The following is a 24135-nucleotide window of genomic DNA, read 5'->3' on the forward strand; positions in this document are numbered from 1 at the left end:
ACCGAAAAACAAACCCGCAAAAAAAAAAAAAAAAAAAAGAGAACTCACAATCTCATGCCCCCTCCCCTCCACCACCACCACCCCCTCGCGCGGGGCACCCTCTCCTCAACCCACGCCGCCCCTCCACCCGCACCGCCGCGCTCCTCGCCGGCGCCAACACCAACACCGGCACGCCCCCCCCCGCCACCTCGCCGCTCTCCACAACCCCCCTCACATCCACCCCGCCCACGAACCCCGCATACCCCCGCCAACCCCTCCTTACTCTGCCCCCCAATCGCCCCCTTCCACCACTCGACATACTTCTCCGCCTCTCCCTCGCCTTTCCCCCCAGGCGCCACAACCGTCCCCGGCACCCCCGCCAACCGTTCCGCCCACCCGCGCGCCCCGTACTCGCGCAACGCCTCCGGCCAAGACGCCGCGCCGCACGCCAAGAACTCCTGCGCCGCGGGGGAGAGGTGCGTCGGGCTCGCGCAGAGGGTGACGGAGAGCAGGCGGCGCGGGTGGGACGCGGCGAGGGCGAGCGCCAGCATGCCCGATGTCGACTCGCCGAGGAAGTGGACGGCGGGCAGGGCGAGTGCGTCCAGCGTGTCGATGATTTCGCCGCAGATGGTGGCGAGGGAGTAGGGGTAGCTGGAGGAAGGCACGCTGGAGTGCCCGTGCCCGCGCAGGTCCCGCGTGATGATGCGATGGTGGAGGGAGAGGGGGAAGAGCCAGTGCTGCCAGAAGGCGGTGTGCCGCGCGAACCCGGGCTGGATGAGGATGGTGGTGGTGTGGGGCGATGGGGTGGCGCAGGGGGTGGTGGTGTAGTGGGTTGTTTGCCCGTTGGGGTGGCGGATGAAGGTGCGGCCGTGGGAGTCGTGGAAGGGGGCCATTGTTGTTGGGGGTGGTGTTTGGGTGGTTTGGGGTGTGTGGTGTGCTTTCCCAGTGTGCGTTTTTACGGCCGTCGAATCGATTTGGTCCTGTTTACATGTACTTCTGACGACTGCGCCCCGCATCCAGTACCCCACGCCACGTTCAGTTCCCCGCAGACATGGGTGGATGCCTGGTGTTGGCAGATGAATGGTGGTCAAGTTGGATATTCACGTACACAGACAGTGTCACTGCAACGAAAGTAGATTACACCAACCAACCCCCTACTCCGGTCCACCCAAAAACCGATACACGCAACTCGCATCCCTCCCCCTCAACTCCTCCACCCCCGCCGCTTCCTCATACACCCTCAACGCCGCCCTCCCCGTCTCAACCTTCGCCCCCAACCCCTCCGCCATCTGCACCGCCAGACCAATATCCTTCGGCATCATCTCCACCCGAAACCCGCCCTCATAATCCCTACTACTCGGCGCCTCCGGATCCACCCCCGGCACGGGACAAACCTTCTCCAGCATAAACGACGCCCCCGTCGACGCCAGCACCACCCTCACCAACTCCTCCTTATCCACCCCCGCCCTGATGCCGAAATTCAGCGCCTCCGCCGTAACCAGGTTAAACACGCCCGCGCAGTAGTTATTCGCCAGCTTCGCCGCAAGCCCGTTGCCCAGCCCCCCCAGGTAAAACACCTTCGCCGGATCCCCCAGCATCCCGCCCGCCACTTCGTCCACGCGGGACCGAAACGCCGCTTCCGCGTCCGCCGCCATGCCCAGCAGAATCGACAGCCTCCCCGCCACCGCCCCCGGCACGCCCCCCGACACCGGCGCGTCGACATACGTCCCCCGCCCGGCCGCCGCCAAGGCGCCACCAACCTCCCTCGTCGTCGCGACGTCGATGGTGCTGCACTCCAGCATCACCCGGTCCTCGTTCGCCGGCGCGGCGACGACGCCGGTGACGGGATCCAGGTAGACGGCGCGCACGTCCGCGGCGCCCGGCACGATGGAGATGAGCGTGTGCGCGTGCGTGGCGACGCCGGCGGCGGAGGGGGCGATGGTGATGGGGCCGTGGCCGGAGTACGCGGCGGCGAAGGCGGCGCTGGCGGAGGCGTTGGCGTCGTGGATGTGGAGGGCGGTGCTGGCGGGCAGCTTGCGCCGGATGTTGGCGGCCATGGGGGTGCCCATGGCGCCGAGGCCTGGGGTGGTTAGGGGGATGCGGTGGTGTGGCGGGGGGTTGGGGCGTACCGATGAAACCGAATGCGTCGCAGGCGGCTGCTGTGGTGTCGTGCGTTCTCTCTGCCATGGTGGGAGCGCGGTTGGAGCGGGTTCGGTGGTTTGTTGGGGGTTTGGGACTGTTGTCTTGTGCGCGGGAAGCTGCTACTTCTTCGAGGTTTGCGGAGCAACTGCATACCGTGATTTACCCCGAACTAGGTAACGGTGTTGGTACGGACAGGTCTCAAAGAGGGGCATGGGGAAATAAACATACCCCGCATATTTCCGCATCGGGCAGGAGGTGGAGCCTGGGATCGCGCCCCTCATTTTCGGGCGGCAGATGATGCAACTGCCGGCGCGAAGTGGGGCCCATCGGCTCCATTGCATTGAACACTTGTCACCACCGTCCGCGTACCACCGGAAGCAACACTGCGAGAAATGGCATCGGGAAGTCTGCCCCAGCCGGCGTCGGCAGTCCAGCTCCGGCTGTTGGACGGGGGCAGCTTCATGGCGGAAATGAGCAAGCTGCACCACGGCGCGGCAAACGACCGCTTCCGCATGTACAACTGGGCCTTCCACATCTACCACCCCGCGACGGATCGACATGTGCTGTGGGACCTGGGCATGGATGGCGTACTGCTCCCCTGATCCCCCCACCGCTACCGTGCTGACGCGGCTCCAAGGACCCGGCCAAGTACACGCCGTGGGTGCAGAAGTTCATGTTCGACGACGTGCACCCCGTTGGCCCGCGCGTGTCGATAGAAGAGCAGTTGCGCGGCCACGGGGTTGATGCGGACCGCATAGATGCGGTGCTGTTCAGGTGGGACCGACCCTCTCCCGCAGCTGTCACTTGGGGCTGACGGTGCATCAGCCATGCCCACTGGGACCACTGCAGGCCCATTGCGAAGGCTTTCCCCAATGCCACGGCGTATTTCGGCCCCGGCACAAAGGACTTCTGTTCTCCCGGCCACCTGCAAGATCCCTCGTCGCAGTGGGATGCCAGCTTCTTCGACCCCGTCAACGCCACGGAAAGATGGGAAGAACTCGGAGGACCGTGGAAGCCTTTCGCGGCCTTCGACAAGGCAATGGACTTCTTCGGCGACGGCAGTTTTGTCATCATCCAGGCTCCGGGCCACATGCCCGGGAACCTCTGCGCCGCGGCGTGCACACCAAGAGGAGATTGGGTTCTGCTTGGGAGTGACTGCTGCCATTCGAGGTGAGGCCTTTGTACCAACCGGAGCAGACAGTTGAGCTAACCAGATGGTCCAGGCAACTTCTTGACGGGTCGTGCGAATTTGCCGTCTTCGAAGTTGGCACCGGGCAGAAGATGTGTCTCCAGGCGGACATCCCGGCAGCCAAGGAGACGGTAAGACGGATCAGGGAGTTTGAAGAAATGGGAGCCCATGTAGCTCTAGCGCATGATGCCCAATGGATGAAAGAAGGTTCGGATGAGGTGCTCATGGCTCTCTTGGGCGAGCACATGAGACGTGCCGCAGCAGAGAAGATACCCAACGACGATAGACCATAACTCAGTCTTGTACCAGAGCAAAACATAGACTTAGCCTGAGCAACGAGATGCGTGTGCCTGGTGGGGTTCAGCTGCATTCTGGAGTGGGGTACGCACGCTGCGTCTACAAAACCCTGGACGCAATTGCATACATCCGCGACCACCATCTTCCACTCGCCACCGCCATCTCTCCACGCCACCCAAAATGCCCCAGTCCCTCCGCGTCGGCATCATCGGCCCCGCCGGCTTCACCGGCTCGCACCTCTGCATCGAGCTGCTCCGGCGCGGCCACGGCGTCGTCGGGCTCTCGCGCAACCCGGACAAGATCGGGACGCATCCTCACTACACGCCCACGCCCCTCGACGTCTCGACCGACGACATCTCCACCCTCGCCGCCGCCTTCCGCGGCCTCGACGTCCTCGTCAACGCCTACGGCCCACACACGGCCGGCGCCGACGCCCTGCAATACAGTTGAGTCGCGTCCCGCCCCGGCCTTTCCCCCCACCACCAGCAACCACTCACACGTACCTACCCGCACAACCAGTGCCCTTCCTCGAAGTCACACGCAAAATCATCCTCGCCGTCCGCCTCGCCTCGACCTCGACCCCGACCCCGCTCTACCTCGTCCAAATCGGCGGCACCGGCTCCCTCACCATCCCCGGCCGCGCCCCCTTCACGACCGCCGCCGACACCCCCGACTTCTGGCTCGCGTACCGCCGCGCCATCGCCGACAGCGCCGCCCACACGGCGTACATGGAGGCGCGCCTGGGGCCCCTCGGCGCGCGGCTGCGCGCGTACCGGGACGCGCGCATCGCGGCGCGCGAGGGGCGCGAGACGGCGGGCTCGAGGGCGGTGGTGGACGACGTGGAGGAGGGCATCAGAATGGGCGACGATCAGGCGAAAGGGTTCGTGACCGGGGCGCGCACGAGTTTCATGTTTTTCGACGGCAATGCGGGGTTTCGCTGGACGTATGTGTCGCCGCCGCCGCTGTATAGGGCGGGGGAGCGCACGGGGGCGTATCGGGCGGGGGGAGAGTATTTGCCGTTGACGGGGGATCCGATGGATGGCGCGAGGTTGGAGGGGCGGCTGAGGGGCATTTCGGCGGGCGATCTGGCGGTTGCGGTTGCGGATGAGGTCGAGGCGCAGGGGAGGGTGGGGATGCACTGGACCGCCTGGGCGGAGCTGGTGGGTGATGAGCCCGCAAAGTGTTATGTCACCTTGGCGGATTTGTGAGGGAGGCGGGGGCGTGTCGAACAATTTACTCCGGACGCTGCCTTCCCCACAATGCACCCCACCTGCTGGGATGGGCAACGCAGCGCCCACTGTAAACCCTGACTCAGATGCCCGCGGTAAGCCCCAAGGACAAAATGAGGACATGGCTTCATGAGCGTTGGACACTTCTCTCATGTTCATTTGTGCACGCACAACAGAATCATGGCTTTCGTTACGCTTCTGATTTTTCCCATCGTGACCATCGTCCTGTACCAGCTCGTGTTACGCCGAGCACCCCGTCCTCCCAAAGGGCTTCGAGCCGTTCCTGGGCCCGGCGGGAAAGTGCCGTTCATCGGACATGCTCACTTACTGAAGCCAACAGGCCCCCAACGCCAGTTCATCGAATGGGCAAACCAGTACGGCGAGCTGTTCTCGTTGCAGCTGGGATGGGAGAACTGGGTCTTCCTCAACAGCCCCGCTGCGGTGAAGGAAATCATGGATAAGCAGTCCGCTTCCACTTCGGGCAGGCCGCCAATGCCCGTCGGCGCCGACATCATCTCGGGAGACATGCGTTTCTTGCTCATGACCTACAGTCCCCGATGGAGGCGGCTGAGGGCCATCGTCCACAAGCTACTGACCCCCAAGGCGGCCGACACGTTCAAGCCGAGCCAGGAATTTGAAGCCAAACAGCTGCTGCACGACATCCTGAAGGAACCGCAAAACACGTACGACCACTGCAGGCGCTACACCACCTCGGTCGTCATGACATCTACTTACGGAAGAAGAATCCCTCAATTCGTGGGTTCGCCCGCCCCGTCCTTGGGTAGACACGGTGCTCACGTCCACAGGACTGCGAAGACACGCGAGAGATCTACGGTCTCTTGAAAGACTTCACCGAAAACATGCCTCCGACAAACGGCTTCCTCCCGGACCTCGTCCCCCCGCTCGCCAAGCTGCCAACCTGGCTGCAATGGTGGCGGAAGCCCGCGCTCGCCATGCAAAAGCGGCAAACAGCCATCTGGATGAAATACTGGCGCACGCTGCGGGCGCAAATGGAAACCCACACCGCGCCCGAATGCTTCGTCAAGCAGTTCATCGAAACCGACTACCGCACCCAAGACATCAGCGAGATCCAAGCGGCCTGGGTCGCCGGCAGTACGTCACGTCACGCCCTCCTCCCCAAACCCAGCCACTCCCCCCTCACTAACGCCCACGCGCCGCGCGCAGCCATGATCGAAGCCGGCTCCGAAACGACCTCCAGCACGCTCAACACGGCGCTCAAATACCTCGCCGCCCACCCGCGCGCCCAAGCCGCCGCCGCCTCCTCCCTCGCCGCCACCGTCGGCGACGCGCGCTCGCCCACCTTCGCCGACGAGCCTTCGCTCCCCTACATCCGCGCCATCGCCAAGGAAGTCCTGCGGCTGCGCCCCATCACCAACGTCGGCACGCCGCACTACACGACGGCGGGGGTGACGTACAACGGCTACTGGATCCCCCCGAACACGGTCGTCGTCGTCAACCAGTACGCGATCCACTACGACAACGCCGTGTTTGAGGACCCGCATGTGTTTAGGCCGGAGCGGTATTTGGGTTTCCCGGAACGCGCGGGCGTGTATGCGAAGGTGCCGGAGCCGCGGGCAAGGGATCATTGGAGTTTTGGCGCCGGGAGGAGGATTTGCTCGGGCATGCATTTGGCCGAGAATAGCTTGTTTGTGACGCTGGCGAAGGTGCTGTGGGCGTTTGAGATTGTGCCGAGGGGAGGCGAGCGGCTGGATTTGTCGGATGGCGCGTTTGAGCCCGGCGTCAATACCGTGCCGAAGCGGTATGTGGTGGATTTTCGGCCGAGGAACAAGGCGAGGGAGGAGGTGGTGAGGAGGGAGTGGGAGACGGCGAAGAGGGAGGGGTTCTGGTTGGGGGAGAGGAAGGTGGGCGTGGATGGGGTCGTGGTGGGGTAGGTGGGTAGGGCGCCTGATGTGGTGGGCGTTGTTGCTTGTTTGGTATCAAATTGCTGGCGCGAGCTTCGCTTTGTCTGATGGGGATCCGTAATCGATGGTTCCTTCAATTTGGTATCTATATGTAGACTTCACAATTCCATGTAACGTTGTCCGAGAACCAGATTGGCGCTTCGATCCATTGTATCGAATGTCAAGTTGGCACATCAACGGGCGTTGGAGCTTCTGTGATATAATTACAAGAGCAGACTATTGACGTAAGAGACTAGGTATGCAAACCGGCTAGCTAGGATTGAAATAGCAAAATGAATAACGTACAGCATGCATACGAGGCTTCTCATCTCACCGTAGCCATGATCCTCACGTAGTCCGCTGCCGGGCCCACATCCACCTTTGCATCTGTTCTCTGCACGTCCGCCACAGGCCCTTCATCCTTGTAGTACTGGGTGAAGTCATGTTGAAGGGCGTAAATTCCCTGCAGAAAAACTGGTCAGCGCCTCCCACCGCAGCCGAAAGAACTCCACCCACCTTTTGAAATTCGTCCGAGAACTCAGCGTCCACCGCGGTTCTCTTCAACGCCAGCAAAAACTCGTCCTCATCCCCAATCGTCTCTGGATCTTTCCACAACCTACGCAGGTTCTCGCACGAGATGGGATCACTAAAGTCTCGCCACTTCTGCTGCCGAACATCGTTGTACCTGTCAAGAATGGTTTCATCCGCCTTCCCCTCATGGATGCCCACCAGACAGTCATAGAGGCCGCCGACATCGACGATGCCGCCCATGAGCCCCATGCCACCACTACAGTCGTCAGTTCCGGGCCGCGCTCGCCCGTCCAGGAGTCACTCACAAAGGGTTGACAAGGTGCGCAGCGTCAGCAGCCAGCAGGACGCGGCCGACCCTCATCTTCTCGGCCATGCGCTGATGGATGCGGTACGGGCTGATGCTCACGACGTTGTACTGGTGCGGCTTCGGGTTGCCCGGCAGCATCTTCTCGAACTTTGCCGGCTGGCGCGCGAGCAGCTCTTCGCGACTCAATCCGGCCGTCTCGCCGTACGTGACGCGCCACATGCCGTCCTTGGAGATGCGCGCGGCCATGTAGTAGTCCTCCGGGTGGACGATGAAGTTCGAGTCCTCCCAGCCGAAGCGGTCGAAGTCGTAGTACGTCTGGCAAGAAATCAGCGCCCCATGTGCGGTGGTCAAGAGGGAGAGACCGGCGGGTTGATCGACTCACATTCGTCGCCACAATCTGCTCGTCCCACGTCCTGCCGGGGAAGTTCCTATCCCCGAACAACGCGCGGCGCACCTGGCTATTCGCCCCGTCGCACCCGACGACGTAGTCCCCCGCGATCCGCTCCCTCGTCTTCCCCCCGGTCTCCCCCGCCACCTCAACATCCACCCACGCCCTCCCCTCATCCTGCCCCACCGCAACAACCCTACACCCGTACCTGACCGCCGCACTCTCACACTCACCCAGCTCCTCATATAGCACCTCCCCCACCCTCTGCAGCGACAAGCAAATCATCCGCTCTCGGTCCCCGTCATGCACGCTCCCGTCCAGCCCGGCGATGTACGCGCCGTCCGGCTTGCGCCAGCACACGGTCCGCGGCGTGAATCCTTCTTTGCGCAGCCGGTCGGCGACGCCGGCCCGCCGCAGCTCGTAGACGGCCGGCGGCGCGAAGTGCGTCGCCCGCGGCGACGGGTCCAGGGAGTGGTTCTGCTCGAGCACGAGGACGCGGATGCCGGCGCGCGCGAGGAGGAGCGCGAGGAGGAGCCCGGAGGGGCCCGCGCCGACGATGATGGTTTGCGTGATGGGGGGCATGGTTGGGGATTGACGATGGGTTTGGCGCGCGCGCTGCTGCTTGGCGGAGGTGACGGTTTGGTGTGATGATGCTATATACTGTTGTGAGGAGGCGTTGGGGATGCTCAATGCGGAAGGTGTGGCGCGAATGCGGGGTTGCGGTGGGGTCGTGCGGTATGGGGATGGGGGACTGCACCGCTGCTCGTGGGAGATGGTCGTGCAACGCCGGCCGTCGCAGCCAGTTGATGGTTACCCCTCATTTTGCTGCTATGTGGCTTGGTGGGCATGATTCTTCGTACACTGCTGGACTGTCCGTTTTTTGGTCCAAGTATAATTGGTCCGCAGCTCGGCCGCAATAGGACAGCAACTCACTTCGTACAATCCACCCGGTGATGATGTCGACAATGTTGCCTGTGCCGTTACCACTTCCTAAACTCTATGCCTGGCTCGCTGGCACATTAGCCGCACCGTTCATCCTGTTCTTAGCGGCCTATTTCTACTACGTCCCAAACACCATCAAAGTACGTACCCACCAACCCATCCACACCCACACGTGCCCAACATCTAACCACCCGCAGGATCCCCGCCGCCGCCATCTTCCCCCCGGCCCCAAAGGCCTCCCCTTCATCGGCAACATGCTCGACCTAGCCGAGTCCGACCTCGTCCGCCACAAAGTCCGCCGCTGGCACCAAACCTACGGCTCCATCTTCCACACCAAAATCGGTGGGACGGACTACATCTGGCTCTCATCACCTCAAACAGTCAAAGACCTCATGGACAAGCGCTCCGCCATCTACTCGTCGCGCCCCGCCCTCCCCCTCGCCCAAGACATCGCCTCCGCCGGCCGCCGCCAGCTCTTCCTGCCGTACGGCCCCCGCTGGCGCCAGATCCGGCGGCACGGCCACGCATTGCTCAGCGCCCCCGCCTGCGCGCGGTACCAGCCCATCCAGGACGCAGAGTCGCGCCAGCTGCTGGCGGAGCTGCTGGGCGACCCCGCTGCCTTCTACCAGATCAACCGCCGCTACGCCGCCAGCGTCATCATGCGCGCCACGTACGGCCGCCGCGTCGCGCGCTGGCACGACCCCCTTATCGCCGACGTCTTCGCCGTCGTCGACAACCTGACGGCAATGACGGCGCCCGGCGCGCACGTGGTCGATACGTTCCCCTCGCTGGCGGGGTGGCCGCAGGCGCTGTTGGGCGGCTGGCGGGCGTTCGGGGAGCGCGTGTGCGCGCACGACAGCGAAGTGTATATGCGGCTGTGGGAGGCGCTGAAGCGGGAGGTGGACAAGGGCGAGGCGCCCGAGTGCTTCGGAAAGGAGTTTTATCTGAATGACCCGATGCAGAATGGGATCGATGATCTGGCGGCCGCGTATACGTGTGGTGGCTTGGTCGAGGCGGGGTCCGAGACTACGGCGTCGTCGCTGAATACTTTTGTCTTGTGTATGACGTTGTTTCCTGAGGCGAGGCAAAGGGCGCAGGAGGAGATTGATCGGGTGGTTGGGATGGAGAGGTTGCCCGCGTGGGGGGATGAAGTGGCGTTGCCGTATACGCGTGCCCTGGTCAAGGAGGTCTTGAGGTGGCGGCCCGTTAACAAGTTTGGGATGGTGCATGCGAGCTCCGAGGATGATTGGTATGAGGGCTTCTTTATACCGAAGGGGTCGGTTGTGGTGCTCAACTGGTGGTGAGTGTTCTCCCTTTGAAGGGTTTGTGGTCAACAGCTTACTAGGTGTATCAGGGCGATCCACATGGACCCGTCTATCCACAAGGATCCGGAGAACTTTGACCCGGCGAGATACCTCGGCAAGCCGCTGGGGGCTGCGGAGTATCTCAATGTCAGCGATCCGTATGAGAGGGATCACTTTACCTACGGTGCCGGAAGGAGGGTCTGTCAAGGTGTGCATATGGCAGAGCGCTCCTTGTACATCAACATTGTGCGCACTCTGTGGGGCTTCAACATCACCAAGAAGGTGGACTCCGAGGGTAAGGAAATTGAGCCTGATCAGGGCATGGTCAGGGGATTCTTGTCTGTTCCCAACCCCTTCCTTACAGACATCAAAGTACGTTCGGAGAAACACGCCGAAGTCATTAGGAAGTCATTCGAAGCAGCGGAAAGAGAGGGGATGGTGTAGTATGGTATTTGGCTCATCGCCGATGTATATACACCAATCAGCCACTTTCAGACCCCATTCCTGGCCGGAGGCACACTCTCATACGCCTCGGCCCAGAAGCTCTCACCCATCTCTGCAATTGCCCTCTGGCTCTCATTGGGATAGTCAATCTGTTTGCGGAAAAACAGATCTCCAAGACTCAACTCCACTGTCTGGCCCGTCATGGCATCATCTCCCAAGAAAGTGTCGAATGCTTTCAACACGGTCGTCATGGGCGTGATGTGCTCTTTGGGGAATTTGTCGAGCATATGCGGCGGGCAGAGATTGGTCGGGACGAAGGCGGGACAGATGCAGTTTACGGTGATGTTCTCCTTCAAGAAAACAGGACCGCAGGAACGGGTGAGTCCGACCAGACCATGCTTGGCTGCGCAGTACTGTGGGTTTGAGTCCATGAAACTGGCCGTGTCAAAATTTAATCAGGCATATGTAGAGATGTACTCACTAGAAGCCAGCAGCAGAAGACGTGATGACAATTTTCCCGCCACGACCTGGATTCCTACGAGCATAGTGCTTGAAGAGCCAGACACCTTGGAAGACGGCCAGCAAATCAACGTCGACGGTCTTCAGGTTCAGCGGCTTCGGGATGCCGTCCTCGTCCAAGCTCTCGTCCGTCTCGTACAGACTCTGCCGGTCGTCGATTCCGGCGTTGGCTGCCAGGAAGTCGAGACGGCCGTCTCCCCATGTGAAGGCCTTCTGGAACAGAGCGGCCTGCTCCGAGTATACCGAAACGTCGGCTTTCTGGAACAGAGCGTCGTCGCCCAATTCGGAAGCGATGCGTTCTCCCTCGGTCGCGTTGACGTCGGCCATGACGACGCGATAGCCCTTGGTGAGTAGGTGCTTGCTCACGGCGAGCCCGATGCCGGATGCAGCGCCGGTGACAATGGCCACTGGTTTGGACATGATGTTGGGATGGTTTGTGGAAGTCGCGGATGCAGATTATAGATTTCCTTCGCATTACGACTTCTTGTATGTTTATGCCGGACGCTTGCCTTCTGGGGAACGTTTACGATGTGGGGTAGTAGGGATGATCGAGGATCGAATGGCCAACTGTGCCCCACATTGTCCGTGGCTATGACGCGCTGGAATTCGGATATACTTACAGGCTAAGCTTGCATAATCAGAGCCTCGATTTATACGTAGTGCCTAGATAAGCTCAGTGTCCCATAATATAGACTCGTAGCCCAGAATCCGTATAATTCTCCATCCCCCACTGTCAGCCTCCGCAAAGCTACCTGCACCATTGTATCGATTGACGCGGCGTACTGTTCCTCTCTCGACTAGGCGCCGGCCAAGCACCACCATTCAGAGCCGTCACCCCCAACCCACCCATGAAGATCGGGGGCCAAAACACCCGCACCGGCGACTCAACCCCGAAACGCGCAGGATCAACACAACACTAGCCATGTGCTGTCAGCCCAATGCCTGCAAGCAACGACAAACGCCCCCAGAACCCACCACCACTTAAACCCACCGCCCCCCCACGACGCCCACAACCCCTCTACTCCCTCCTCTCTCTCTCTCTGCTGCCGCACATCACCAGCCCACCATGCCTCCTCCCCCCAACGACCGTCCCCCCTACGCCGCCACCCGCCGCCTGCACGGCCGCATCGCCCTCGTCACGGGCGCCTCGTCGGGCTTCGGCCGCGAGATCTGCAAGCAATTCGCGCTCGAGGGCGCCGCCGGCATCGTGTGCGCCGACCTGCAGCCAACATCCGGGAGCGACGAGGACACCGTGCCGACGCACGAGCTGGTGCAGCGGGAAGAGTACGGCGGCGGCGCGACGAAAGCCGTGTTCGTCCGCGTCGACGTGAGCAAAGCGGCGGACGTCGAGGGTGCGGTGGCGGAGGCGGTGAGGGTGTTTGGAAGGGTGGATGTGTAAGTACTGGGAAATTGGCGTCGCGTCGCTAGGGAGGTGGTCGTCACAGTGGTAGTGCTGATTGAGGGTTCGTGTTCAGCGTCGTGAACAATGCGGGCATCTGCAGCGAGGCGGCCCACCCGGCGCCGGTGGATGAGAGCAGCGAGGAGGACTTCGACCGCCACCTGCAGATCAACACCAAGGGCGCGTATCTGGGCTGCAAGTACGCGGTCCGCCAGATGAAGAGGCAGGAGCCGCATGCGTGCGGCGTCCGCGGCTGGATCGTGAATGTGGCGTCGTTGGGCGCGACGGTGGGGATTCCGGGGTTGGGTGAGTGCGCGCCGTGTGTGGACGGGACGGGCGGTGGCTGATGGAGCGGACAGTTTGCTATAATGCCTCCAAGGGCGCCATTGTTTCCCTCACGAAGACGGTTGCGGTCGATGTCGGCCGGTTTGGCATCACTTGTAATGCCATCTGCCCTGGTTGTAAGTCTCCCCATCTCTCCATCCCTCGCCAGCCAATCAGAACCCCCGCACGCCGCAACTGCCCGGCGATGGAGCTGGGCAACTGGTGCAGGAATCGAAACGCTGACGAGCTCTAGCTTCTTACGGTAAAATGCTGGACGAGGCGCTTCAAGGCGCCTTTAGCACTATCGGCCATGATGCTATTGCGTCCATGTACCCTCTGAAACGCTTCGGGCGCCCCATAGACCAGGCGCGATCTGTTTGCTACCTGGCGTCCGACGATGCGGCCTGGGTCACCGGCACGACTTTGGCCGTGGATGGCGGCATGTCAGCTCAGTAGTGAGTCTTGATTTGAAAGGGGGATGGAATGGCAACGGAGAGCCTGCTAGTGCCCGGAATTTACCATGTGAAGATACTCATCGGAATCGCTGGTCGGTGAATATACCATCAATTAAGTCGTACAACTGTTTCTACCGCTCTGGGATGAACTTGCTGCTTCTTACGTACTCAACTCCGAAGCATGGCCGGCGGATTTCTCGGAAGCCTTCTTGTACTCGGGTCTGTTACCCGGCAGTTCTTGAAGTGAGGTGCTCTGGAGTTCTTGGGGGGACTCTTCCGGCTGAACATTCGCAAGAGATGCGACACTGCGACGGCGCTTTCTCCGCAGTATAATGGCCCCGATCAAAGAGGCTATAATGACGACACCGCCGACAGCAGCGCCAACACCAATGCCCGCTTTGGCGCCAGGGCTGAGACCGGATGATTCGGATACTCCGGCAGTATTGAGACTAGCTCCGGTTGTGGTACTTGCAGACGAGAGCGAAGACGAAGGCAACGATGTGGAGGCGGGTGTGGTCGCCGGCGGCCAAGTCGGATCCGTGGATGCTCGTCGCACAATGGGGCCGAAAGCGAAGGCTCGGTCTCCAGAGACGATCGGCATCGTGGTCGTGCCGGTGATGATTGTCGGCGAATTCATCGAGTAGCTGCCAATGGCTAAGTTTGTGCTTTCTGCAAAGGTCGTAATGCAGCCCAACACTATGTTCGGTCCGCGATCTGGCCGACAGTCCCAGCCGCTGTGATGGTAAGTTACGCAACGTGGATGGAACTGCACGCGATAAACTTACCTGGGGCAGCAAGTGGCTATCGTGACATCTTCAGTGGTATAGCTACATGCATAGCTGTATGCGGATGGACAGAGGCCTGGCGAGTAGTAGCGGGTAGCTGCCCAATCGAAGTCTGGTGGCAAGCACGTCGATCGGGATGTACCCGGAAACCCCAGATTGATTCCGGTCTTGCCTGATTCCCTTGCGAAAAACAAAGACGAGAAACACTCGGACGAAGCGGGCGTGAAGGTCGTGGTCAATGCTCCTATATTGGGTTCCGCGCTCGATGACATGGTGGTTGCACTTTGTAAATGTGTACTTGGGACGGTGGAATGTACACGGAAGGAGGAAAGAGAGTAACGGACAGCGCGGGTGGGGTGCTCAAGCCTATTAAACAGGAACATCATTCGTGCAATCAGAAAGGCTGCAGCCGCATCCCGGGTTGGATTGGTCCCGCAGAAGCAGGACATCCCTCTACCAATCCCTTGTCTTTCCTCGCGCAGCAATAAAGTTGCACAGAAGCGCAGCCCTGGCTCCCGAAGCGTAGACTCCGCAAAGGATTGGTGGCGGATGGGGTTCAGTAACTCAGCTGGTAAGCACTAGTACATGCTGTGCGACCTGAACGGACTCATCACCATATGCTCGCCCGCCCTGCGACACCATCCTTCAAGCCTCATGACCTTTCCCTTCAGCTGCAAGTTGAAGCAGCCGTTCGAACTCCCGATCACTCTGCCCGGACAGTGATATCTCAGACGCGACAAACGCTAGGTTTGTCGTTCCGCCTCTCCGGAATATAAGTCTGCTCGCTCTACGACCAAAGTCATGTACCTTTAAAGGTATTAACTTTAATTTAGTCCATTTCTACATCCACAGTTATCGCCTCTCACCGCCTTGATTCTAAACAGCCTTAAGAATAAAATCAGAACGTCTCGGATCCCATCTAAAATGTAGGGCCATCAATGCCAGTTAATCCTTGAAAGAAAAGGAGATAGGGAGCACTTACTGTAGCAGATGGCCCCACGGCATGAGATACTGATACGGAACCAGTACCAGGTCAGACTCGCGTATTGAACCATAGCTGAGTCATTGGATTTACCAATGCATGACACTTGCTAGCATCTGACCTACACTAGGCCTCTTCCAGGAACAGACTTACAAACTGCCCTCTGAGCATTGTCGAGGACGCCACAGCCTTACTAAGTGGGCGGCTAAAACCTAACTTCGGACGTAGATGCAAGTTTCGAACTCGCCTAAATTCGTCCAGATATCAGATTCTGTTACCACCTCCGACCCCTAAATGCACGACCCACGAATGTCAGTTCCACATCACGTCTAATGGTAGCATTCAGATGGACGGTACAGACATTTGACTTCTTTCCCTCCTTTCCTATGAGAAAGCCGGATACAGCTGAAAGAGCTGTAACATGCATTCTTACGTCAGAGACGGTGACTACGTAAGTATGGTGCAATATCGGATGGATTCAGTTATTTTGACATCGGCTGCGCCTCCAATAATCGGCTGGCCATAGCGCTTCAAATCTCTCAGTCGGCCTGGATGCTCACACGGACCGCGTTCTCCTCGGCCCAATGGACCGGTTCGTCCCACAGCTGGTGGCAGGGATTCCGTTGGTCCGACCTCAGTGATGCACCCGCTCCGACGCCAACGCATTGCCGCTTAGCAGCACGATTGGCATGTCCGACAGCTGCTGACGTCTGCTGTTCACCATGCGTACCAAGACGGTCGATGCCGACACGAAGACTCACTGTTCTCGCGGGCGGATGAGGATGGCGAGATGAGTTTGAGGCGAAACGAGGAGGGCCGGGAGAGTGGCCGAACAAGCGAGCTGCCCCGTTTCGACAACTTGCTCTCTCTTTCTCTGTTGTTGTAGGCCGGTGTAAAAGCCAATATTGAGAAAACCGGATTGGAGAGGGCTATAAGGGCAATGTAGGCATAACATTGGCCCACCGCGAGTCACGAGCGCCAACGCTCCCTTCCACACAGAGCAGGTGGGACGCCTTGGTGTGGAGAAGGTCCATGAGCTCCGCAGTTCGCGGCACCTCGTCCGTTACTCCGTTGAGTTACATAGCCGGCGGAAGCCCCACCGGCTGGTCTTTACAGATAAACGGTCTGCGGACGCACATTCGTCGTCGTGAAACCGGTTTCAGGTCTCTTCCGCCATGCCTCCCCGCCCGGCCGACCAGGTGCGCCTCTCGCTGTTCGAGAAGGTCAAGCTGGTGCTGTTCTACGCCGTCGTCATCACCAAGACATGCCGGACCGCCCTGACCGCGCCCTTCGCCGCGCCCGAGAAGCGGTCTCGCGTCTTCAAGCGGCACGTCGCGTATGCCATGGTCCGGCACTGCTTCACCCACTCCAGCCCCCGCATCGAGCAGTACGTACGTCGCCGACACCAACCCACCAACCCCGCTGACGCAGACAAAGGGCCATCACCACCGACACGGACGAGCTGTACTACGAATGGGCGCGCAAGACCAAGGTCGCCCCCGCGCGTGAAGCCCTCCCCGACGGCACCGAAGCCTTCTGGATCGGCTCCAAGGACGCCAAAACCGTGCTCCTCTACTTCCACGGTGCGTCCCCTCCCTCCCTCCCTCCCTCCCACCGCCCCCCTCCACTAACCAACCCCTCCCTCCAAACCAGGCGGCGGCTTCAACCTCCCCGCGCTCCCCGCCCACATCAACTTCTCCGCCCGCCTCGTCGACACGCTCAGCCCGTCCACCGCCGGCGGCTTCTCCATCCTCTTCCTGCAATACGACGTCGGCCCGTGGGGGCCCTACCCGCGGCAACTCGCGCAGGCCGCCGCCCTATACACACACGCCGTCTCGACCCTGCGCATCCCGAACGTGCTGGTCGGCGGCGACTCGGCGGGCGCCAACATCGCCGTCGCGCTGCTGAGCCACATCCTGCACCCGCACCCGGACGCGAGCGTGCCGGCGATCCACAACGAGGAGAAGAAGCGCATCAAGGGCGCCCTGCTCATCTCGCCGTGGACGGATCCCTTCGGCGCAAGCTACGCGTCGCTGAAGCGCAACGAGCCCAAGGACTTGCTCGCCCCGGCGTTCCTAAGGCGCTGGGCGGATGCGTGGATTGCGGGCAGGGCGCAGGACGCGTACAACCGCCCCAACGCGGCGCCCGAGGGGTGGTGGAGGGGCGTGGATCGGGTGCTGGAAAGGTTTCTGGTTGTTGTCGGCGCGGACGATGTGTTGCTTGATGGCGCGCTGGCGTTTGCGAGGGGCGGCTTTGCGAAGGAGTGGAGGGATGAACGCGATGCCGTGGTGAAGGTGGTCGAGGATGAGGGGCATATCAGTGGCATTATGGATCCGGATCTGGGGTTTGAGCCGGAGGAGGTGCGCATGTATGTTCAGATTCGGGACTGGCTGAAGGCGGTGGTGTAGGACGGGGCCGAGGTTGGTTGTGTAGTATGTACGTTCGGCGGTCCGTTCAAGGGGACTGGAGGTGGTGGTGGCGACGGGACGACGTGATGGTGCTGTTGTCGCCACTCTGGATTTAGACGTCGGGGAAGTGAGGCGGACGCGGTGGTATCGATAAAAGGCCCGGCCCGGGTCGCTAGTATACAGCGAAATAGCGAGAGAGCTGGACCACGCACGGCCCGATGGGGGAATTTCCATGACTGTCATACGTACGACAGTGGGGCCCCGTTAAGCGACCCAGGGCCAGACGCCACCTGATGAGATAGGGGGGGCCGAGACTGTGGGGCGCAAATGCTTGTGTTGGCTCGCCGCCGCACCTATATTGCATCCAATGCAGTGCGTGCGTAACCGCGCCGACGAGGATGCGCCCGAGTTTTCTGATCTCCGGCCCCCCCTCCTCCGACTTCCATATCGAGCGCCCTACATACACCGACTGCCAAGCTGCACAAAGGTGAGAGTATGCACGTGGCCGACAGCTAGCCTGCGGTCTTTTTTCTTCTGCGACTGCGACCGCCGCATCGGCCGCCATGGACACCGTAGACATCTTCGGCGCTCCGCCGCCAGGAGTCGATCTCTCCGACGACCAATCAGGCACCGTGCTTGCGCCCATCGTCATCGTGCTGGTCCTGGCCATCGTTGCCGTTGCTCTCCGCTTCACCACCAGGCATGTAGTCGAGGCCCAGCGCATGGCTGCCGACGATGTGTTCATTATATTTGCCCTGGTACGTGCCCCCTAAGCTGATACCCTTGTACATACAAGCTGACTCGCTATAGCTGTTTGGCTTTGGGACAGCTGGCTGTGTCTTTGCTGGTACGTCGAGACCATGCTCAGTGAGAAGAAACGAGATTGACGCCAACCAGCATTATCGTTTGGATGCGGGAAGCATATTTGGGTCATCACCCTCGACCAATTCAAGCATATACAACAGGTGAGCCCTCCCCTGTCTTTCGCTCATCACGTATTCTCATGCCGGCTTCAGGTTGTCTACGCCGCAGCTCAGATCTACGCCGCCACCGTGACTTGCACCAAGACGTCCATCGTCCTCTACTACAGGCGCATCTTTGACTTCACCACGACCTTTTGGGTGTTGGAATTCCTCATCGTCAGCTACTTCATCACCATCGTCACCGTCATGAACACTGGATGCCACCCGACGAACTACATGTGGATGCAGTACGTCGATCCGAACGCAAAGGGCGAGTGCGTGGATCTGCTCAAATTCTACTACGCCAACGCCATTGCGGCAACCTTGATCGACATCTTCATCCTGATCACGCCAATCTACCCCGTCTGGAAGCTCCAGATGCCGACAACCAAGAAGATTGCCGTGTCGGGCATCTTCCTCCTCGGTGGCGTGTACGCTCGCTCACCCCCTCCCCGCTCTCCATCCACTGACGCAATCAACCAGTGTCATCGGCGCAAGCATCGCCCGCATCTGCACCCTCCTCAAAATGGCCACCATGAAAGACCAATCCTGGGGCATCTGCTCGGGTCTGATCTGGACGTGTCTCGAGCCCTTGGTCGGCATCTTCAGCGCCTGCCTGCCCACCCTCGGCCCGTTGGTGCGCCACTGCAGCGGCAAGATCTCCTCGCACCTGTCGCAGAGCTGCGAGAACGGCATGTCGAATGGCAATCATCAGTCGTATTCTTCTTCCTCCGCCCCTCCACGCTATTCGGCAAAGTCCAAGCCCGTCCAGCGGTCCGTGCCGATTGAGCCCGACGAGTACGAGTTGCGGAGTAGCGAGGGCTTGACTGCGCATAGGACGAATAGCGTCCGCACGTCCGAGGACACTGATATGCATAGTGGTGTTTTCGTGACGCAGGATCTGAGCCTTGCTGATCGCAAGTAGAGAGATGCGAAAAACGTTTGTGTCGGAGGCGGGAACGGCTGTTTAGTTTTTTTTGTTTTCTTTTGTGGCGTTTTGAGCGACTTTTTTCTCTTGATGTCAGATGCTTGCCGGACCGTGCATGGGTCGCGCCATTAGCTGGCGAAGGTGGCATGATAGACTATGGTATGATTAACGACCACGTTTGCTTGTCATGATTCCTCCTGATCATTCCCAGCAGGCTGCAGATGGATCGGGCCTACGTTTGTCTGTACCGCACTTGAATGACGTAAGTAGCAGAATTTCCTGTCTGGATGTGTTTATACCGTCACTCCAACAGCCTATGTACGAAGAGCGTGAAATCCACACGTCCGTACAACTATCTGCTTCAATCGCCCGTGCACAAGAGGAGCACGGACTCGAATCTACATCCGGACATCCGCCTCAACTGCTTGCGCAAGAGAACAGTTGACGTAATACGCAGTAGCTGGAAAGTCTGCCCCTTCTCTGTGCTCAGGGAGCATTTGTTGACACGCCTTTTTACGGAGCATCATCAAGTTCGAGGTGAAGCATGTGAGCCTGCCGACAGAAGAAATCGACCCTTCGATAGAAGTAGGAGACCCAATCTGCGTCAGTGTCGTATTTGGCATTTGACTCGCTCCCTGCCATCGGAGCTCTGCACGGGAGATGTACGGTGAGGGCATTTCATCAATCAAATCGGACGTGTGAGAAGAATGCAAATGTTCTGAACAATTGACGTTCAAGAAGCGCTAATCACCCAACAAACCACTCCTCACACGAGCCAATCAACAAACCGGCCCCAAATCGTCGTCGGTTTCTCCTTCTCGTCCCCCCTCTCCCGCGGCGGGAGACGGCCAGACCAAAGATCGATATCCTTCGCCCTCACGAACTGCGCAAAAAGAACCGTCAGCATTGCGCACCACAACACCCACTCCCCCCCACCACCATCACAACTCAACGAGAGAGAGAGAGAGAGAGAGAGAGAGAAAGAAAACCCACCTTAGTCTTATGCCAAACCTTCCACACGACAATCGGCACGATAAAAATCGGGATACCAACATACGACGCGACGAAATCGGCGGCGGACCAGTTGCCCTTGAGGAAGACGGGGAAGCCGGCGACGAGGGTGATGATGACGGAGCCGACGAAGCCGTACCACGCCGCGTACGGCTGCCACGGCGCGCGCCACGGCAGGCTCTCGCGCGGGACGCCCTGCACCGCCATGGCGCGGTGGAAGCGGATGTAGCAGAAGCACAGCGTCGCCCACGCGATCAGCCCCGCCACCGTGCTGAGGTTGAGCAGCCACGTGAAGGCCTGCGAGGCGCCGCCCGAGCCGAGACCTACGTAACGCCAAAAACGTCAGCATCGCGTTTCGAGGGTGTGGTGGTGAGGGGGGAGGGGGGGATGGTTACTCACTCAGATACGCAAGCGGCCCGAACAGCCACGACACGACGACGGCGACCCACGGCACGCCGTTGCGCGTCGTGCGGCCGAAAAACTGCGGCAGCTGGCCGTCCGTCGTCAGCGCGACGATCATGCGCGAGCCGACCCAGCAGTACGCGTTGCCGGCCGACCACGCCGACACGAGGATGCACGCGTTGACGATGGACGGCAGCGCGGAGATGCCCGCGTTCTTGATGGCGATGACCCACGGCGCGCTGTTGGCGTTGCCGCTGCCCGACACCAGGTCCGCGGCGCGCGGGTCGACGGTCAGGCCGATCAGGAAGGCGCCGAGGATGTAGAAGAAGCCGATGCGGTAGGTGACGCGGCTGGTGGCTTTGGGGATGGCGCGGTGCGGGTCGACGGCCTCGGCGGCGCCGATGACGACGGTCTCGACGCCGATGAAGGAGAAGCTGGCGTTGACGAAGGCGGAGAGGAAGCCCAGGAAGTGCCCGGTGGATCCCGCGATGCCGTCGTAGTCGACCCACGGGCCCGGGTTGCGCCAGTAGCGGAAGCCGATGGCGGAGCCGGAGGGGGCGCCGCCGGCGGTGATGACGATGGAGACGAGCACCAGGCCGAGGAAGCAGAGCACCTTGATGGCGCCGCCGACGACCTCGCTCTCGCCGTAGACGCGCACGCTGAGCAGGTTGGTGAGCAGGATCAGGAAGAGCGCGACGGTGATGACGACGGCGGGCGTGACGTCGGTCCAGTACGACACGAGCACCGCCGCGGCTGAGCACTCGGACGCGATGGCGATGGTGTAGCAGTACCCGTACGAGATGGCCAGCGAGAAGCCGACGGCCGGATCGACGAAGCGGGTCGCCCAGTGCGGGAAGGAGCCGGCGGTTGGGATCTGAGGGAGGGATCAGTTCTTGACTCCACGGGGAAAGCTGCAAGTGGAGCTCACCAGCGTGGCCATTTCTCCGATGCTCTGCATCACGCACCACAGCACCGAGCCGATGACCAGGTAGGCCAGCAGCAGGCCGGCCGGGCCGGCCTTGGCGTAGGCTGAGCCGGTTCCGATGAAGAGTCCGGTGCCGATGCCGCTGGAGAGGCCGATCATGGTCACTTGGTAGTTGCGCAGCCGCCGCTGCGTGCCGCCGTGCCCGCCGACGTTGAGCTGCGGCTCCTGGATCGAGGCCTCCTTGGCCTGGTACTCCTCGTCCGGGTAAGCCGCCTTTTCGACGTCCTTTCCTCCATTGCTCGGGGGTGAGTCGGTCTGGCCCATGGTTTTGGTTTTTGTCGTCGACAACTTTTAACCTGGTTGGAAACAGGGAGGGAGAGGGGGAGTTGGAGAGAGAGCAGAGCAGTAGTCTGGGGTTGCGATGGTTTTCTTCGACATGCTTTCGACTATAGTGACGAGATCGGCTCCATGGTCCGATCAGGTTAGATGGTGAAATTTTCTGCCTCCAACGGTTACTGCAGACGGACAAGCGCGCAGCACGACATATATCCGCGCCCCGCTTGTTTGGACAGACCTGGCCAATGGGCGTGCCTGCCGAGCGGGTTCCCGCCCTACACGCTGCATGGCCGTGCGCTCCGATCCCGGAGAAAGCTCCAGTGCCGGTTTGGTCCAACTAAGTTAGCACCCGAGCCGCGACTCGTCTTCGCCATCGCCGGCTAAACAATCTCGCCTTTCTACCCGTTGATCTCCGTTGATGGGTGACTCATGAACGAGACATATACCCTCAAGAGCGTGGTATGATGGCAAGACACGATCAGGGCATCGATCCATTATTTTACCGAGGGCTTCGTCACCATCTACAACCTCTTCGAAGCATATCAGCCTTGTTACAGAAAAGGGAAATGTAAGGATGTCTACCGTCTCAGATCATGACACCAACTGTTGCCCTGCTGCGCCATCTGTGCGACGCACCGCCGTCCGTTCCCCTTACAGACGTGTGGAACCAGTACGAACAAGCCATGGTCGTGCAAATAATATCATCCGAGTGCCTTGTGTACCCGTACCGCCCATCAAGCTCTCGAAACTCTCTTTGTTGTTGATCTCCACCTGTGCATCAGAGCAGCGCCCTCAGCACCGCCCTCTCGCGACACCACCGCCTTCATCCCACAACGTACATTTCCTTGCGCCTGACCCGACCGCCCCCAGAGACGAAAGATTCCACCGTGTAGGAGATACACGACGACGACAACGACTCGCACGAACGATCGCCGGGTGGCTGCGGCGTGCGGAGGTTCTGATTGGCCACTGCTGGTGGTGGTGGTCAGGTATCATCATCTCCGCCCCTTCTTCCCAGCCCCCCTCACCCTCCCCCTCCCCCTCTCCCTCTCCCTCTCCCTCTCCCTCCTCCTCACCCACCCCACCCTCCCCCTCAACCCCCTCACCTCCCTCCACCCCCCCTCCACGCTCCCCCTCAACGCCTCCACAGCCCTCTCCAACCCCCCCACCTCCTCCTCCCGCTCCCTTATCGCCGCCGCCAGCTCCACCCCGCCCTCCTCGCCGTACACCTCCATCGGCAGCGCCAGCGACTTGCACGGCGGCATCTCCATCGATATGTCCAGGTACCGGCAGATGATGCGTTTGGACTCGCGGGCTTGCGCGGTGGCGGACCGCAGGTGCTGTTTGGCGACGGAGAGGGTGGAGCGCGCGTGGTCGAGGCGGGTGGTTAGGGTGGCGAGGGAGGTGGAGAGCGTGAGGGTGTGGGAAGTGGTGTTGGCGAGGGCGGTGAGGAGGGTGGGGAGGTGGTGGGGGGGTTGGAGGGAGGGAAGGCGGGGGGGGAGGGAGGGTCGTGGTGGGGGCTTTTGGCGTCGTGGAAAGGCGTGGTGGGCGCGGCGGGCGGCGGCGGCGGCGGCGGCGCGTTGGCTTCGCTGGGGGGTGGGCGCGCGGGCGGGCGTTAGTTGTGGAAGGGGATGAGATGGAGGGGGAGAGAGTTGGAGAGAAGCAAGTCTGGCAGAGGGAGTGGTGGATGGGAACAACATGCGGCATAGGTGGCCCTGTCGAGAACTCTCACTCACCGTTTGCACGGCCATCGTGCGGATTCATCCGCTTCTTTGTTTTGTCGTAGGTATCTCACCCTCGCGCCGATCAGCCGGGGGGAAAAAGCAAGCACAGAGACGACGCCGGTGATGATGCAGCAAGGGTAGACGGCGCTACAGGGTCCAGACGTGCGAGGCTTGGCGTGTAGGCGCTGGCGACATGGTGGGTTTGGCGAGGAGAAAGAGTCGAAGCTTCGACTCGAGCGGGAGATACAGGCAGTCGGCGTGGCTGGCCGAGGGTTCTTGGGGCGAAGAAATAACTACGAAA

General features: G+C 60.8%; 10 protein-coding genes across 10 annotated transcripts; 6 read left to right on the forward strand and 4 right to left on the reverse strand.

The window, feature by feature from the left end:
• Positions 1-1133: 1133 nt before the first annotated feature.
• Positions 1134-2048, reverse strand: SLS55_010661 (uncharacterized protein; the record flags this gene model as incomplete). The annotated part of the gene is made up of 1 exon (XM_066782024.1): positions 1134-2048. One exon carries the CDS (start codon positions 2046-2048, stop codon positions 1134-1136), a length of 915 nt encoding a protein of 304 aa, XP_066627634.1.
• Positions 2049-2513: 465 nt separating this feature from the next.
• Positions 2514-3603, forward strand: SLS55_010662 (uncharacterized protein; the record flags this gene model as incomplete). The annotated part of the gene is made up of 4 exons (XM_066782025.1): positions 2514-2708; positions 2759-2895; positions 2947-3291; positions 3345-3603. The coding sequence occupies 4 exons, from the start codon at positions 2514-2516 to the stop codon at positions 3601-3603; spliced, it is 936 nt and encodes a 311-aa protein (XP_066627635.1).
• A 47-nt stretch (positions 3604-3650) lies between these two features.
• On the forward strand, positions 3651-4057 carry SLS55_010663 (uncharacterized protein; the record flags this gene model as incomplete). The annotated part of the gene is made up of 2 exons (XM_066782026.1): positions 3651-3656; positions 3797-4057. 2 exons carry the CDS (start codon positions 3651-3653, stop codon positions 4055-4057), a joined length of 267 nt encoding a protein of 88 aa, XP_066627636.1.
• A 959-nt stretch (positions 4058-5016) lies between these two features.
• Positions 5017-6749, forward strand: SLS55_010664 (uncharacterized protein; the record flags this gene model as incomplete). The annotated part of the gene is made up of 4 exons (XM_066782027.1): positions 5017-5092; positions 5177-5592; positions 5643-5949; positions 6022-6749. 4 exons carry the CDS (start codon positions 5017-5019, stop codon positions 6747-6749), a joined length of 1527 nt encoding a protein of 508 aa, XP_066627637.1.
• Positions 6750-7083: 334 nt separating this feature from the next.
• On the reverse strand, positions 7084-8229 carry SLS55_010665 (uncharacterized protein; the record flags this gene model as incomplete). Its single annotated transcript, XM_066782028.1, has 5 exons — positions 7084-7221; positions 7275-7545; positions 7595-7911; positions 7979-8050; positions 8218-8229. 5 exons carry the CDS (start codon positions 8227-8229, stop codon positions 7084-7086), a joined length of 810 nt encoding a protein of 269 aa, XP_066627638.1.
• Positions 8230-9180: 951 nt separating this feature from the next.
• SLS55_010666 (uncharacterized protein) lies at positions 9181-10674 on the forward strand (the record flags this gene model as incomplete). Its single annotated transcript, XM_066782029.1, has 2 exons — positions 9181-10226; positions 10281-10674. The coding sequence occupies 2 exons, from the start codon at positions 9181-9183 to the stop codon at positions 10672-10674; spliced, it is 1440 nt and encodes a 479-aa protein (XP_066627639.1).
• A 47-nt stretch (positions 10675-10721) lies between these two features.
• On the reverse strand, positions 10722-11613 carry SLS55_010667 (uncharacterized protein; the record flags this gene model as incomplete). The annotated part of the gene is made up of 2 exons (XM_066782030.1): positions 10722-11109; positions 11156-11613. The coding sequence occupies 2 exons, from the start codon at positions 11611-11613 to the stop codon at positions 10722-10724; spliced, it is 846 nt and encodes a 281-aa protein (XP_066627640.1).
• A 4700-nt stretch (positions 11614-16313) lies between these two features.
• On the forward strand, positions 16314-17546 carry SLS55_010668 (uncharacterized protein; the record flags this gene model as incomplete). The annotated part of the gene is made up of 3 exons (XM_066782031.1): positions 16314-16525; positions 16576-16721; positions 16792-17546. 3 exons carry the CDS (start codon positions 16314-16316, stop codon positions 17544-17546), a joined length of 1113 nt encoding a protein of 370 aa, XP_066627641.1.
• Positions 17547-18109: 563 nt separating this feature from the next.
• On the forward strand, positions 18110-19433 carry SLS55_010669 (uncharacterized protein; the record flags this gene model as incomplete). Its single annotated transcript, XM_066782032.1, has 5 exons — positions 18110-18304; positions 18357-18393; positions 18444-18511; positions 18563-18939; positions 18992-19433. 5 exons carry the CDS (start codon positions 18110-18112, stop codon positions 19431-19433), a joined length of 1119 nt encoding a protein of 372 aa, XP_066627642.1.
• Positions 19434-20202: 769 nt separating this feature from the next.
• On the reverse strand, positions 20203-22098 carry SLS55_010670 (uncharacterized protein; the record flags this gene model as incomplete). The annotated part of the gene is made up of 4 exons (XM_066782033.1): positions 20203-20319; positions 20430-20770; positions 20847-21723; positions 21778-22098. The coding sequence occupies 4 exons, from the start codon at positions 22096-22098 to the stop codon at positions 20203-20205; spliced, it is 1656 nt and encodes a 551-aa protein (XP_066627643.1).
• Positions 22099-24135: the final 2037 nt, after the last annotated feature.

The sequence above is a fragment of the Diplodia seriata genome, assembly GCF_021436955.1.
Source record: "Diplodia seriata strain FDS-637 chromosome Unknown scaffold_15, whole genome shotgun sequence".
In the NCBI taxonomy this organism is placed as follows: Eukaryota; Fungi; Ascomycota; class Dothideomycetes; order Botryosphaeriales; family Botryosphaeriaceae; genus Diplodia; species Diplodia seriata.